This window comes from Calonectris borealis, chromosome 3 (genome assembly GCF_964195595.1).
Source record: "Calonectris borealis chromosome 3, bCalBor7.hap1.2, whole genome shotgun sequence".
Classification (NCBI taxonomy): Eukaryota; Metazoa; Chordata; class Aves; order Procellariiformes; family Procellariidae; genus Calonectris; species Calonectris borealis.
Window position 1 is genome coordinate 127,472,635 of NC_134314.1, and position 14,540 is coordinate 127,487,174.

The 14,540-nt window shown below is 37.4% G+C and overlaps 1 protein-coding gene across 2 annotated transcripts in view; it reads left to right on the forward strand.

Moving 5' to 3' along the window:
• The window catches only part of PSME4 (proteasome activator subunit 4), a 70,582-nt gene that overhangs the window by 12,922 nt on the left and 43,120 nt on the right, over positions 1 to 14,540 (forward strand). The window contains exons 4-13 of one of the 2 annotated variants that reach the window (XM_075147821.1): positions 1,580 to 1,624; positions 2,990 to 3,139; positions 4,265 to 4,328; positions 7,705 to 7,779; positions 8,262 to 8,384; positions 8,864 to 8,956; positions 9,883 to 10,148; positions 11,728 to 11,914; positions 12,582 to 12,671; positions 14,469 to 14,533. In XM_075147821.1, coding sequence (XP_075003922.1) covers positions 1,580 to 1,624; positions 2,990 to 3,139; positions 4,265 to 4,328; positions 7,705 to 7,779; positions 8,262 to 8,384; positions 8,864 to 8,956; positions 9,883 to 10,148; positions 11,728 to 11,914; positions 12,582 to 12,671; positions 14,469 to 14,533 — 1,158 coding nt within the window. The remainder of the gene's footprint in view (positions 1 to 1,579; positions 1,625 to 2,989; positions 3,140 to 4,264; positions 4,329 to 7,704; positions 7,780 to 8,261; positions 8,385 to 8,863; positions 8,957 to 9,882; positions 10,149 to 11,727; positions 11,915 to 12,581; positions 12,672 to 14,468; positions 14,534 to 14,540) is intronic. The other variant, XM_075147822.1, reaches the window with a different exon arrangement.

Sequence of the window (14,540 nt, forward strand, 5' to 3'; positions counted from 1 at the left end):
TCTGTCCTTTAGGTTCTCCTTAGTAATAGTTTACTTCAGTGGAGTGTGATAGTATGGCTTTTTCGTTTGTTTTGTCACACAAACATTTTTCATGTTAATCTTCAATGCTGTTAAGGAATGTTGCTGGTTCATGCTTTATTTATCTACCCTGGGAACAACTGTTATCTCTTTCCTAACTCTTTCAAGAGCAGTATTCACTTTAACCCAGAACCTTTATCAGCTTCTTGCAGAGTTTGATCTTATTTTTGCTTAATGAATGGTTGGCCATTCCTCTTCAAATTTTAGAAGCTGTCAGTCAGCTCAAAATTTTCATTCTGGGAGAGGTCATGGATTTACTTTGCCACTGTTGCATAAAATGTACAGGATTTTGCATCTTCTGGAGCGCTGCTTGAACTGAAGTAGTGGTATGAGGGCTGGGTGGGCTTTTTGCTGGCTTGCAGTGAGCGTTGAGGTGTTGAAGGGAAATAGTGGTTTATCCGTTTTATATTTCTCTTGGCTTGTTTGGGATCAGTTTATTTTGTGTAGGACTAGAGAGAGTGTGTGCATGCTCAGTATTTGTGTGTCTCAAAATTAATTGACCTAAACTGATCTTTGGTAAAACTCTAAAGATGATACATTTGCATCATGCTTTTCTGATCAAAATAGCATTTCTGTATGTTAGTTTTTGATGATGAACTTAAGGATGCCATTTTTCTATTAAGAGTACAGAAAGTACATCTAAAAAATGTATGAAGTTCTTCTGCCTGAACTTTTCTTTTTAATTCAGGGAATGTTTTTTGGTAAAAGTGCAATTTAGTCTTGAGCTCGTCTTGTAATAAACAGAAGGTTTGAAGAACATGACAGTTTACTACCTTTATGGTTCCATTGATTGATCAATCTCTCTCCTCCCTCTCTCTTTTATTCTTTGAGTTTATTCTGAGGTTTAGTCATTTTAAGTGGTTTGATGGCATCCTGTGACAACTCATGTTAAAATGATTTCTCAAGTAAGTTTTCTTGCTATGGATGAAAACACTTTTAAAATCAGCTGTTAATTGTGAGGGAAGCTAATGAAATAACCATTAATTTGCAGATAGTTCACTTCTCTTTCTTAGAACCACTGGACAAAAATCAAAACCAGATTGAAAAGGGCAGATATGGTATTTGGCGTCTAATAATAACAACTTTATGAAGTCTGTTGCCTTTACTTATCTTACAAACATTTATGAAGTCCATAAGTCCATTTTTTTTTGTTTGTGTTTTCAACTTCCCTAAGAAGTTACCTTGCTCTGCTGGTTATTCATGAATAAAATGCAGGATAATACTTATAAGAAATATTAAGAATTCTTCACCCTTCACTTAAACGCAGTAAATGCTAGAGTGGTATATGAAAAGTAGAACCAGGAGTTTAACAGAGCAATTTTAATTGTTATGATTAGGTCTGTGTAGAAGGCGATTAGCTACTGCATGTTCACGGAAGACATCTAATTGCATCAACATTATCTTAAGCTCTTGAGAGAAAAATCAGCAAATGGTTGTTTATTTTATGCCGTCATTGAAATTTGGTAAGACACAATCCCTAATGTTTCCTTTCTTGTTTCAGTTCTGTAGAAAGTGTTCTGAAAACACTTGTGAAGAGCTGCAGACCGTAAGTGTTTGTTGTGGTTTTTTTTTTTTAAGCCTGTATCTTTAATATTACTTTAAGAGAGGGAAGAAAAGTGTTTTAAAAAAAAAAAACCAAAAAACAAAAACCAAAAAACCCACCCGACTAGTCATTCCTTGGCTGATGTTGTCCCAACTTGTCTAAGAAGCTTGGGGTGGAGGGTAGAGATTTTCTGTTTTACTGCATTATGAATGATCAATGCCTCAGGCTCATAGGTTGCTTAAAATGAAAACAAAATCACAGGCATGTTCTGTGGTATAATATTTAAACAAAGTGTAAGTTTTTGGAGTTTTTTTTTCTTCTTAAGAGCCTTGTTTGAAAATCTGTTAATAGTTAATTAAGCTAGGATATCACTAGCTAAGACCACCATTGCTTTTGATCTTTTGTACTCTTTTACGTTCACTGGGAATGCATGTGCCTGAACCAACCTTGCTCTCTCCGCTAATTGACTTTGTTAGCAGCTTAAGATACTGCAAAGATGCAGAGAAGAGACTTGTTCTCTTTTATTTACCGTTCATATGGCCATTTGTAGTTATCGTCTGCTTTCATGGGAACAGTTGTTTCACATAGTGCTGAGACTCCATTGAGTGTTCCTATAGGAGATGCTGTTCTAAACACATACTGTTAGCATGAGGAACATAAGGATAAAGCAATATTACCCTTTTCCCAAATATCTGTGGTTTTGTAGCTAAATAAAAACTCTTAGTTTTCAATGTTGATTTTTCTGGTATCTGTTATGAATACAGAATTCACTGAAGTAGAGTGTTTTAAAAATGAAAATGTGGTTATTTGTCTCTTGAAAACTGTCTTAAGGTTGGGATGCTGATAACGTTACTTCTAATTGGCCCCATATCAACTGCAATAATGATGTTGTATAAACAGTTGTATGTGGTATGCATTTTAGATACTGCATTGCGTGGATATTTAGTTTCTTTTAAAAGAAATTAAATAATCACTTCAGGATTCTTGTAATGTTCAGATAAATGTTCTTTGTGCCTTAAGTCATCTTTTGTTATATTGCATCAAATGTGGATAGTAGTTGATTGGTTTTGATCAGCCTTCACACTGAAATGGTTTTGCATTGTACAGAATCTTTTCTGGTTCAACAAGACGAGAATCGTCTTACATTTGTGGTCTTAAAATGATGCACCATGATGTCCTTGATCTTAACTTTGTGTTTTGTGAAGGTTAAATGGAGTTGAGGACTGCCTAGCTATTGCCCCTGGGTACATGGTCTTACTGTAAAACTAAGATTTTATGACAAATTAATAGATAGCTTTAAATATGTTTTAAAAAGACCCACACATTAAAGCCAAGCCTATATATGTTCAACGGTTTCCTTGTTTTCAGATACTTTCCAGAAGATGCCACTGCAGAGATGCTAGATGAATGGAGGCCTTTAATGTGTCCATTTGATGTTACCATGCAAAAGGCTATTACCTACTTTGAACTATTTCTACCTACTACCCTTCCTCCTGAACTTCACCAGAAAGGTTTCAAGTAAGTGTAATTGAATGTCTATTGGTATAGCATTCTGTTGCAAATGCAAGTGATTATCTTTTACAGGATGGCTTGAAGTCAACCAGTAAAGTGGATGGTGGCTTTCAATAGCGTTTTTGGAAGGAGTTCAAGACAGAAATTCTGTCAGCATTCTTCTTTTGTAAAAGTAACTTGGAGGAATCTTAGTACCTATTCTCTAATGAGTTCTCCCTTCTCTGGAGTAAAGCACACACTATGCAACAAAGCAAACTCACAAGTTAAAATCATTAACCATAGCAAAGCTTTAATCCTACCTTCTATTTAATTTGGGGTAGCTTCTGATGAGTCCTTCATGTAGGTTAAAGTACAGCTATTACTACAAATTTGGGGTTGTGAGGTAGAGGTCTTCAATTCACTGTCAAGATGTGCAAATGTGAGACGATCAGAAGACTGCTATAGGAAATGAGTTTGAGAATTGAAGGAGAAACATTTGCAGGATGGGACAGTATCTGGATCATCTTTAAGGTAGAAACATTGAACTTTGAAATGTAAGCCAGTGATGTTTAGTGCATGTAGAGATTACTTAGGCTGGCTAGGTTAAAAATATATTTGTGATACAGGGTTAGTGAAAACTTAAAGGAAGGAAGTGAATATAGTTTATAAAGGTGAATTTAAGTAAGGGGCTGTTATGGAGGATTTGCATCCTTGGCTTCAGATGAATTCAGATTGGAAGCTAAGACCTTTGTAACCATTGGTCAACAGGGACAAATTTTAGATTTTAAGGTAGAGGGAAATGAAGTGTGATTTATTTTCATGTGTTTTACCTGTGCTGGGATGGCAACATGTAACAAAATGGCGAAGCTGAAGTAGATAAGGAAACCCCTGGTGAAACACTTGTGTGAAAAGAGGAGATCAGAAGAGAATGAGAGGAGGAGAGGCAAAAGAAGAAACTCAGGATCAGTTTGGGGGTAGGGAGGATGCTGTGGGAGACAGTGATAGAAGCATGTCCATGTTGATCCCTGTTGTTGTTGAATGAGTTGAGGGGCCCGTGAGTTTCTGTGACCACCTGGCAAAGTGAGGGATAAATATCCAGTGAGGGAGCTGCTTTCACAACATTAAAATTATTTTGGTTCTGTTCTCTTGCAGGCTTTGGTTTGATGAATTTATAGGCCTTTGGGTGTCAGTTCAAAATCTTCCCCAATGGGAAGGGGTAAGTATTTACTTTTCACCTACGCTAGAAGAAATCCATTTAAATGTTCCTACAGTGTGCTTGCAAGTGTGCATCGAAGTCAAACAGTGATATAATGGATTTTTTTTTTCCTTCTGCTTTAACTAGCACAAGGAAGCAGAGACAATAATTTCATGATTGTTAGCAAGCAGTTACTGGCTGAATAAATGAGACTACACTTGTGCTTGGTGAACATTGTTTAATGGCTAGCTCAGGCAGCTTTTCTTTCCAGCATTGGAAATGCTGGCATTCTCCAGACTGCCTGCTAATGCTTACAATGATGCAGAGAGATTATGATTTGTGATTTTTAGAAATTATAATTCTGTAAAGTCCCATCTTTTATATCTTAACAAATCTTTCATGATCCCTAATTTTGTAGTAATGTTTTGCCTTGGCTGCAATGAGTTGTCATCATCTTTATTTTAGATACAGTAAAGAACCTGTACTCCCCTTGGGCAAAAATACTATTGGGCTATATCTTTCAAGGAAAATAGTCTACCGTGTACCTGTCTGCCTTTTTTGTGTGCGTCTCATATGGCTAGATACAAACTTGGGAAATAAAATCTCATTCTGGAGACAACACCACCAACAGCTTAGGTGCTATTGGTGTCAGCTGACCCGTGCCTTGGCTTTATTGCAGTGAAACTTGGCATATTACCAGATTTTTTCCATACTCAGTATGAACATAAGCTCATTGACCATCTGGCTGCTTTTACTAATCTCCTGCCTATATACACAAGGAGGACTTCTCAGTGTCTTTGGAGAAAGCTGATTTCCAAAACACCGTTGAATGCTACCTTTGTAGCACATTCCATTCCTGGCAATTTCTTTGTGAAAAGGCTTGTGTGTAGGTCTTTCTGGTTTGAGTTATGTTTCATCACAAATAAAGGAAGGCAGTTGTTGTTCCAACAGTTGGCAATTGTCCAGATTTGAACAGGGGTGATTGCCAAAGTTTTATTTGAGATTGTCTGTAGACACTTTTGTGTCTTTCTGATGGCTATCCAAAAAAGCTCAATTCTGCCTGCTCTTTCTGACAGAAAGATGACAGCCTGCACTTTAATATCATGGTTTGGTTTATTTCTGTCAAACGGTCTAACAAATCATCAACACTTTTTCGTAAGTTCTCTCTGATATTTTTTCCCTCTTCCACTGGATTCTGACAGTTTGCTCGGAAGGCCCAAACAATTTTATTTTTTCCCCAAAGCTTTCACTTCTTGTTTCCTTTGCTGTCTTGTCCACTACTTAAGGGCAGGCTTGTTCATTTCATGAAGCTTGGATGCAGATAATTAGACATATGGGTTCTGACTATGCAATCCAGTTTAAGCCTCTGTACGCTGCAAGCTTTTTCTCAGCTTGCTTTGGCAAGAGTTAGACTTGCTGTTTGAAGGGGAGCTATAGAATCAATTGCCTTTGTGCATGGTAAGGTTTTTTTCAGTGGGTATTTCCTAGTATCAAACAAAAAAGGTAGATCATTTAAGAAAATGTAACACTTTTCTTCAGCCTGCGTCAGATGTGACTGTCCTGAATTGAATTTGTGGGTTTTCCAAAGCTATCATGTCCTTCAGACTGAGAGGTGAACTGTTCTTCTATGAATATCTGTCTCTGAATTAGGCAGGATTATTTAAGGCTCTTCCTTTTGGCTTCGCCATAGCTTCAAGATACTGATAGAAGCATCAAGGCTCTTGGAGAGCTGATAGGTATTTCCCTTTTTGGGCAAGCTCATAAGAGGAGTGTTGGTGGATTATGTGCTTTCTCACAATTAGGATATGAGAGTGAGACTTCATCTCCTTTTTTGTTTAGTCCAAATAACTCTCTTTCCTGAGGACATCTTTCAGTTCCCTTTTGGATTCATGAGACTCTCTTCTGGCAGGAGAGTATCTAATTCTTCCTAGATAGCCACATACTGCCATCCCATCTGACAGCTTAATGCCTGTGACCTCTACAAGCCACAGATATGTGTAAACCAAAGCTTATAGATGTGACAGCCATCAGCACAAGCAAGCACACTTTAAGTAGGATGGATCCTGCAGAAGCTAAATAGTCCGTCAAGATGTGTTGGTTGAATTTTCTTCAATGCCTATATATAGATGCTGTTTTAGGCTGCTATCCATGATCAGCTCACATGAAAGCTCTACTGGTGAGGAAGCACCATGAAATGAATTGACAATCATAAGTGCTCGTTAGGCTGCTCCAGCTCAGAGTTACTGTGGAATGTGTGCATGGCGTGTCACTTCCTGATCAAAGTTAACAAGAACCAGGATGATGCATTAGCAGCCAATGTCGATAGTGCAGGGCCTTTGCCCTTGCCAGAAAGTGGTTTGTCCTTGGTTACCTGTTCATTCTCTTCCCAAACCTCCTATCTTCTACAGAGCCTGTCTCTCTCATTCTTGCATATAAGAGGATTCCTAATGTATTTGTTGGTAGGGTCGCTTTCTTCAGAATGTTCCTTAGGACATTTTCCAGTAACCAATCCAAATAGTCCTCTATGCAAAGGCTATGAAAGTAGGTAGCAGATTTCTGTTAGAGAAGTCGATGAAACTGCCAAACTAGAGCCTGTTCCGTTATGAGATTTTTGCTTTGCTTAAGCTGTGTTGTGGGTTTGCTGGGAAATCTCTCTTCTAACTGTCACCTGGAGTTTGTTCCAAACCTTCGATGTAGAAATGAATAGTCTGCTACGCCCAATTGATAAAATGGTGGTAGCGTTTGAAGGACTCTGAAGCTTAGTACAGGTGTCTTTCTGTAAGCCACTACCAGGAGTCTTCTGCTCTGTGGAAGCTGTTCAAAAAGGGGAAAAAGCCCAAAGCTGCTCAAAAGGGGAAAAGATATTTCTTAGCAAAAGCTAAAGTCTTTGAAATCATATAGCTCAAGTATAAGTTTGTCTGTTGTTCATTCACTGTTCTTCAGAGTTGTTCTAACAATAGATGGTTGAGAATTAAAATGGTAGTGAATGCATTCTGCCTTTCATGTTAATTCACAGAGCACGGGGAAAGGCAGAATGTGCGTATACCTTCTAAAAGTACTATTAGTACGTCTCTACATTTAAAAAAAATTTTTGAAGAGATAATAGGGGTGTATATTCTGACAGGCTGTCCCTCCCAGAACTTAGAACACAATAACCTGCTTTGTAAGTGCTCAGATGAATATCGAGTTGGGCTCCTGAAGGTAGGAATTCAAATGCATTGTGAAGTACGGTATTGGTGGCTTCTGATAGAGTGAAATCTCCTTTTACAAGTGCATTAGTGCCGTGGGTAGCTCTTATCTTCCATCTGTAAAGTAGATTGGGGGGTTTGTGCATATATTTATATTTTATTATAAATATATTCTAATTAATATTTCCTTCTTTTATGGTTGTTTTCAGCATCTAGTAAATCTTTTTGCTCGCTTGGCCACTGACAACATCGGGTACATAGACTGGGATCCGTATGTACCGAAGGTAATATTTCTTGATATAAGTGTTCAGTGTTACTATGCTAAGAATAATTCACGTTCCCTGTATGGGTCTTACACTGCAGTGGCCCAGTTTTTCAAATTAGGTGCATTCATTTGAAGACCGAAGTTTAACTTTGAAAATTTGATCCATTCTTTCGTAGCAGAGAGCATTGGAAGTTGTTACTGTTATCAGTACCAACTCCAAACCAAACCAACAACATACCTTACTAGACAAGTACTGTCTGATTGTATAACTGATCCCGTGTTCTTGTGGAAATGGCCCTTAATGATATTCTTTTGATAAATAGTATGTATGACCTTTGAATGTTTCAGCTTACGGATTTTTTTAAAAGATGTTCATAGCAGTTACATTGTTTAAAAAAACCGAAACCACCAAACACCTTTTGATTAGAAAATGAATTTGTGCCAGTTTTAATAAATGAATAAATTAATTCTTGCCAATGTTTTTTTTCTTTTTTTTTTCAGATTTTTACCAGAATTTTGAGGAGTTTAAATCTTCCGGTAGGAAGCAATCAAGTTGTTGTTCCAAGATTCTTAACAAATGCTTATGATGTAGGACATGCAGTAATGTGGATCACAGCCATGATGGTTAGTAACTTTTTCACAAGTGAAACAAAAACTAATGCAAAGCTTTAAGAAAGTATGTATTTAAAATTAATGTTTGGTTTTTTTAGCTCATTGTAGTCACATGTTTTTAGGCTATCCTTGTTTTAAAGTACATTGTTTCACTGTCAGTTTGGAATGTGGATGGGAAGGTTTATTTCACAGCCGCTGTCTATGGCATTCTGGAAATGAACAGCCAGCTGCAAGTGCCACTGTGGGTACACACTTGGGACCTGCTGAACAATTGAATGACTTTTAGGGTGAACCTCATCAGATCAGATGGAGAGAATTTGGTACTTAGGGCTGAGCTGAGGGTGGGGAAGGGAGGGAATTTGCAGATGTGATTTGATGCTTGGAGGTATTGCTGTGGTAAGTGAGAGTGCTCACTTGTACCTTGTACTACTGTTACCTGTTTATTTGAACTTATTCCGTGTAATAAAATTCCGTGGTTTATTTTTTTACAGGGTGGACCAAGTAAACTAGTGCAGAAGCACTTGTCTGGATTGTTCAATAGCATTGCCTCTTTCTACCATCCTTCAAATAATGGGCGCTGGCTGGTGAGTTTTTTTTGCACGTCAGGACAATAACTTCAGCTGTAGTTTCAATGGTCAAACCTGTCAAATCAAACATGTTGATAGATGCACTATATGCTCCAATAGCCAGATTGTCTGTTGGCTGTATAATATTTTGAGGCTTTAATTTTCAAGATATGTGATTGTACTGTCATTCAAATCATACTTTTATCCTGATGTCAGGACCACAGCTAATGGGAGTGTTCTTCAAACATTTAACAAGTGCAGTTTAGAAGTCCAAAGCTAGACTTCATGTATGTAATTCGTATATAGTTGGGAAAAAGAAGTCAGCACCTTAAAGGAGGGTGATATACAGCATCAGTATTACTTTTGTGTCATAGCTTTCATATTACTGACCTACTGTCTCCCAAGTTAGCAAAATCTAGTTTTGATTAACCAAAGCAAAAAAGATTTTTAATGCATATCTAGTTTGATAAAGCATAACTTTTTGGTGGTGTAGCTAGTGGAGTCCTCTGCTAGAGAATGTAAGAATCTCCCTGTGATAGCTGGTAGAAAGTACAGATTAAAATAGCAAGACTAGTCAAAGCAATGCCAAAGGAGCCAACTTGTTCTAGGATAGGGTATTTGCTTACATGTGAATGTGCCGAGAATGCTCCCAAACATGTCCCAGTTACTGGTAAGTGATCTTGATTCTTGACTGTATCCTTTGTATATATTTTTAATGATTTTTTGAATCATAAGGTATAGTGCTGGCAGCATAATTGTTAATGTTTTGGGAACAGAAGTTTAATGATTAATTGTGACATTGTATTTTAGAGCTCTTCTGAGTTTTCTTTTATTGTAGTTGTGTAATTTCAAGATATTGGCTTATTAACTGTCTGTTGTACACTTAGCAGCTCAGATTCTGCTACTGCCGAGTAACTGAATAGCATTTCTTGTATATTCAACAGAACAAACTGATGAAACTACTTCAAAGGTTACCCAGTGGTGTTGTCAGAAGGCTGCATCGTGAGCGCTACAAGAAAATGACTTGGTTAACTCCTGTGCCTGATAGTCATAAACTTACTGACCAGGATGTTACAGACTTTGTAGAATGCATTATTCAACCTGTTCTTCTGGCTATGTTTAGTAAAACTGGAAGCCTGGAGGCTGCCCAAGCCCTGCAGAACCTTGCGCTCATGCGTCCTGAATTAGTAATTCCACCTGTACTTGAGAAGTAAGTTCTGCAGAAACATTACGACTTCCCTGTTCCCTTCCCAACAAATAAATATGCAAAGCCGTTATATTAAATGATAAGCTGCTTGCAGTGAGAGGAACTGCTAATACACACCCTAAGCAATCACCTGAGTCAGGATAGGGAGTGAGGGAGGACTTTGTTTTTTATTTTATTTGTTTTGGTTTTGTTTTTTTTCTAAACACCTGGCAAATGGAAGAGTTCTGGGAGCTGTTCATAGCTCGTGCAATATAGGGTAGTCCTCAGGTGGTTTGCATTTCTGTTAGCATTTGGTATCAGAGAGTGGGTGGATTGGTTGAAAAAGCAACTTTGTGGCCTTTATTCATGAGCCACCTTGTACTTTCTCACTAGCTTTCATTTGGGCCAAATATAAGTGATGGTATTGCGTGTTTGTGTAGTAAGGAGTATATGTTTTATATTTCTGTTTTGTGTCAGAGTATGTTACAGTCATAGGTTGTTTAAAATTACTTCTGACTTCATAAGCAAATCACTAAAGTATGTGCCCATGTAAAATACTTAGTTTGTACTCTTACTAATGCCTTAGTGCCTGAAATTCCAGGAAAAAAAATGTAACTCCTTCCTGCCCCAATGAAAAGCTTTCTTCCTAGTCCCTACCCATGTTCCGCTTCCTATGCAGTGCTTTAACAACTCGTATTGTAAAAACAGTGGAGAAAAGAGTTTGTCTTGAAGAGCCCTTCCTGAGTTCCATACCTTCCTGACTCAACTGCTTATAAAAACTTGATAAATCTGCTCTTATATGAAAACGTTTCAAACATAACAGTTCTAAGAGGGACAGCAATGGACGCTCGTATTTGGTATGACTACTTTTTCTGTTTTGAGAGCATACTGCACGTCTGCTCAGTAGTTCAAACTATCACTGGTATGTTTGCCTTGGCTGCAGTTCGGAATTCATTTTGTTGAGTAGGTGTAGGTCCTGTGTGCTTTGAATGACGTAGGGCAAGGGTAGCAGTGTGACTCTTGTTTGAACCGTAGGTTGTTGATAACAGTAGGAAGTGTTACGCAGTTTGCTAAAGAGCATTTAGTGTAAAAAAAAAAAAAAAAAAGGCTTAAAAATCACAGTAACTTAACAGGTTTTTATAAAAAAGATATGGACTTTAATGTAACATTAAGTAATACATCCCTTATCTATTTAGAGGGAGTCAAGGCAAGTTTTCATGCTTGCCACAAGAACCTTACACTTTTAAGTACACAGCTTGCATTAGCTTAAAGTTTGAACACAAAAATCATCATAGCTTTGAATCTAGGAGCCTATGCAGTTATTAATTCCTATGCTGCAACTGCGAACAAATTATTTCACTTATTATGAATTTGTTGTGAATAGGACTGATCAAATGAAAGGAACGTTTTCACATTTTCTAATAGAACAGTGTTAAGTCCATTGGAAAATGATCAGAAAAAAATTTTGGAACCACTGTTAGCTTGAATTTTTCTTGCAGAAATTTTGTACCCTTTCTGTAGAAAATAAAATGTGCAATCCACTTTTCTTTGAAGACTTTAGAAACGTTATTGTTCCTAATATGACTGTTCTTAAACTTTATAGAACGTATCCTGCACTTGAGACATTGACAGAACCTCATCAGCTCACAGCTACTTTAAGCTGTGTAATTGGAGTAGCTCGTAGTCTGGTATCTGGGGGGAGGTGGTTTCCTGAAGGTCCAACACACATGCTACCTCTACTGATGAGAGCGTTGCCTGGGGTGGATCCAAATGACTTCAGCAAATGTATGGTGAGTGTATAAATCTTGCTGGTTTTTTAGAAGATAGTTAGCCAACTAGTTCACTCTGAAAGCTTTTTTTATATTCATATGAAAGCAAGTAACTCATGTTTCCGGAAGTTTTTAGCCTGATTTTGTTCCTACACAATTTTACTTGTAAAAAGTTAATATTACAATCCTCTAACTTATGATAATGTTTTTGGCTTGTCGGACAATGCCAAGTGAATCTTAACAGCTGATTGCGATAAGCATTGTACTGACTTTTTGGGCAGCTCTAAAAACCAAGATAAAATAGATGTTCCAAAGCTCCTAGCAAATATTCCTCGTCTTCTAAGATCAATAGGAAGACCTTTGTCACTAGGTTTTCATTAAATTAGGTCCTAAAAGCCCGTATCTTCAGGAATTCCTACTAATTGACTATTCAAACAATGTAAACATTATAGGGTTTTTGTAACTTTAAAGTTCAACACAAAATAAATGTTACTTAGACAATTGAGGGGGTTTTGCACAGTGCTGACTGGTAAGTTTTATATGTGAAATCAGAAGTTTTGGGGTGGAAGAATTAGGCTCTGGAATTTTTTTTAATGTAATGATTTGCTTTAGCTCCCATACGTTAAAAGCTTTTTAATGTGTAGAATACAGTAACATTTATTAAAGAGCTGTTTGCAACTCTCAACAGATTACATTCCAGTTCATTGCAACATTTTCTACTTTGGTGCCTTTAGTAGATTGTTCATCTGTATTGCAAGAAAGAGATGATCTTTCAGAGGTAAGAGTGCTGTGCAGTTATAAAAACAAAACTATAACCTAGTTTTCAAATTAATTTCTAGCAAAGTAATAATCTCTTCAGAACTGTAACAGGTTTGCTACTCTCTTTTTGTGTACGTAAAACTACGTTAAACAAAAATGTAACAAAAAACCAAAGATGTGGATCACGTTTGATTCTGGTCAGTGCAGTAGAGCTGACGTCAGCGTGCAAATTGGCCATGTGTTCTTAGCATTGCTTCTTAGTGATAGGTTGTTGTAGAGATAATGTTAAATTCAAACAGTGCAATATTTTTATGTCAAAACTTAGCTGCACAAGGCCCTCTGTAGTGTAATTTGATTCTGAGCTTGTCCTGCTTTGCGTAGGAGGTTGGACTACATGGTCTCTGGAGGTCCGTTGCCATTTCAACTTTTCTGAGTCTAATAAAATAGCAGCTTTGTTACCATTAAATTTTTGAAACTTCCTGTCACCATAAAACATTAAGGTAACAATAAAGAAAAACAAAAAAAAAGCAGATGACTACAGCATTGCTGTAAGATGCATATACCTCATTTCTAGTTCCAAACTAGTCCAGCTTAGAGCGAGGTAAAAGGTAACTAATTGATTGTCTGGGAGACTGTGGAAGGAGTTTGGTCTCCTGTTGTTGAAAACTTCATATGTCTTTAAAAAAAAAAAAAACAACAAAACAAAACCAAAAGCAAACAAAAAAAAACCCAGCTGTTTGTATTTATTTTTCAAAAAACTAATGCACTCTTTAACTTTTCAGGGCCGTTTTCCTCCTATGGGAAATAATTTCAAAACACTTGCACCTCTTTAAAGTGTTTCTGCAGTCATGCTTCTCTTTTCTGATTAAGAATCTATTGCTTTCTCTTCAGATGCTTGTTAATCTCTTCCAATCAAGAGATAGTAATATCATTAGACAGTGAGCCTCATCTCCCTCTTCTGTGTTTTATCCTTTGCTGCCCCTTTGTTATTAGACATGGTCACTCCACCTGTTTGCTGCTTTGGAGTGCTGTTCGTATTCATCTCTAGTTTTAGAGCTCCTTGCACTCCATTTCTCCAGCATTGTTCTAATACTTTGTCCTTTTTTTTTTCCACATAGCAAAAAATACAGGAGAGAATGGGAAATAGTTTTTCTGTTTCTCTGCATATCACTAGGCTTTTGATTCTGCTTTTGATACAGCAGTTCAAGCACAGATAGTGAAGCTGTATCTGGCATATTACAAATGAGGCAGCAGCAGTAGTGTCCACTCTGGTAGTTGCAACTGCCATGTAAAATGTCTCATCCACTGCTAGAAGACTCTTCTTGTAGCTCTGTGAACAGCTATTAGCTACAGATTGCACAGATTCTGAATGCTCAGCTACTGGAAGAAGGTTAATTTCATTGCCCCAGAGCTGCAGCACTCAAAAATTAACAGAAGGGTTTGTATGCTGAACATTTAATATAAATATGTCAGCGGAGCCAAGTCTGCCACCACAGTTGGCACTCGCTGACCTCCTGCTGGAAAGGAGGATCAGTAGTAAGGCCAAAGGTTGTATCCATGGAGGCAGACCCGATTTCACCCTGAGAGGTTATTTGGCTAGACATCGAGGCCAGGAAATTTTATAGGACAGTGTAAGGAAAATGTAATAACCGTTTCATGTAGTGTACTTGAGACTATTCAGACTTCGATGGGAAATGCACTGTAGTCTATATAATTTAAAAATTTGAAGTGTTTTTGAAGTAGTTAATAAACTTTATATTATGTTTCCTTAAGAAAAGCCAACCTTTTGTGCTTCTTTTGCATCGGAAAACTGTAGGTGGAAAGAGAATTGTGCTCTGCAACTGCTGAATTTGAGGATTTTGTACTACAGTTTATGGATAGGTAAGTA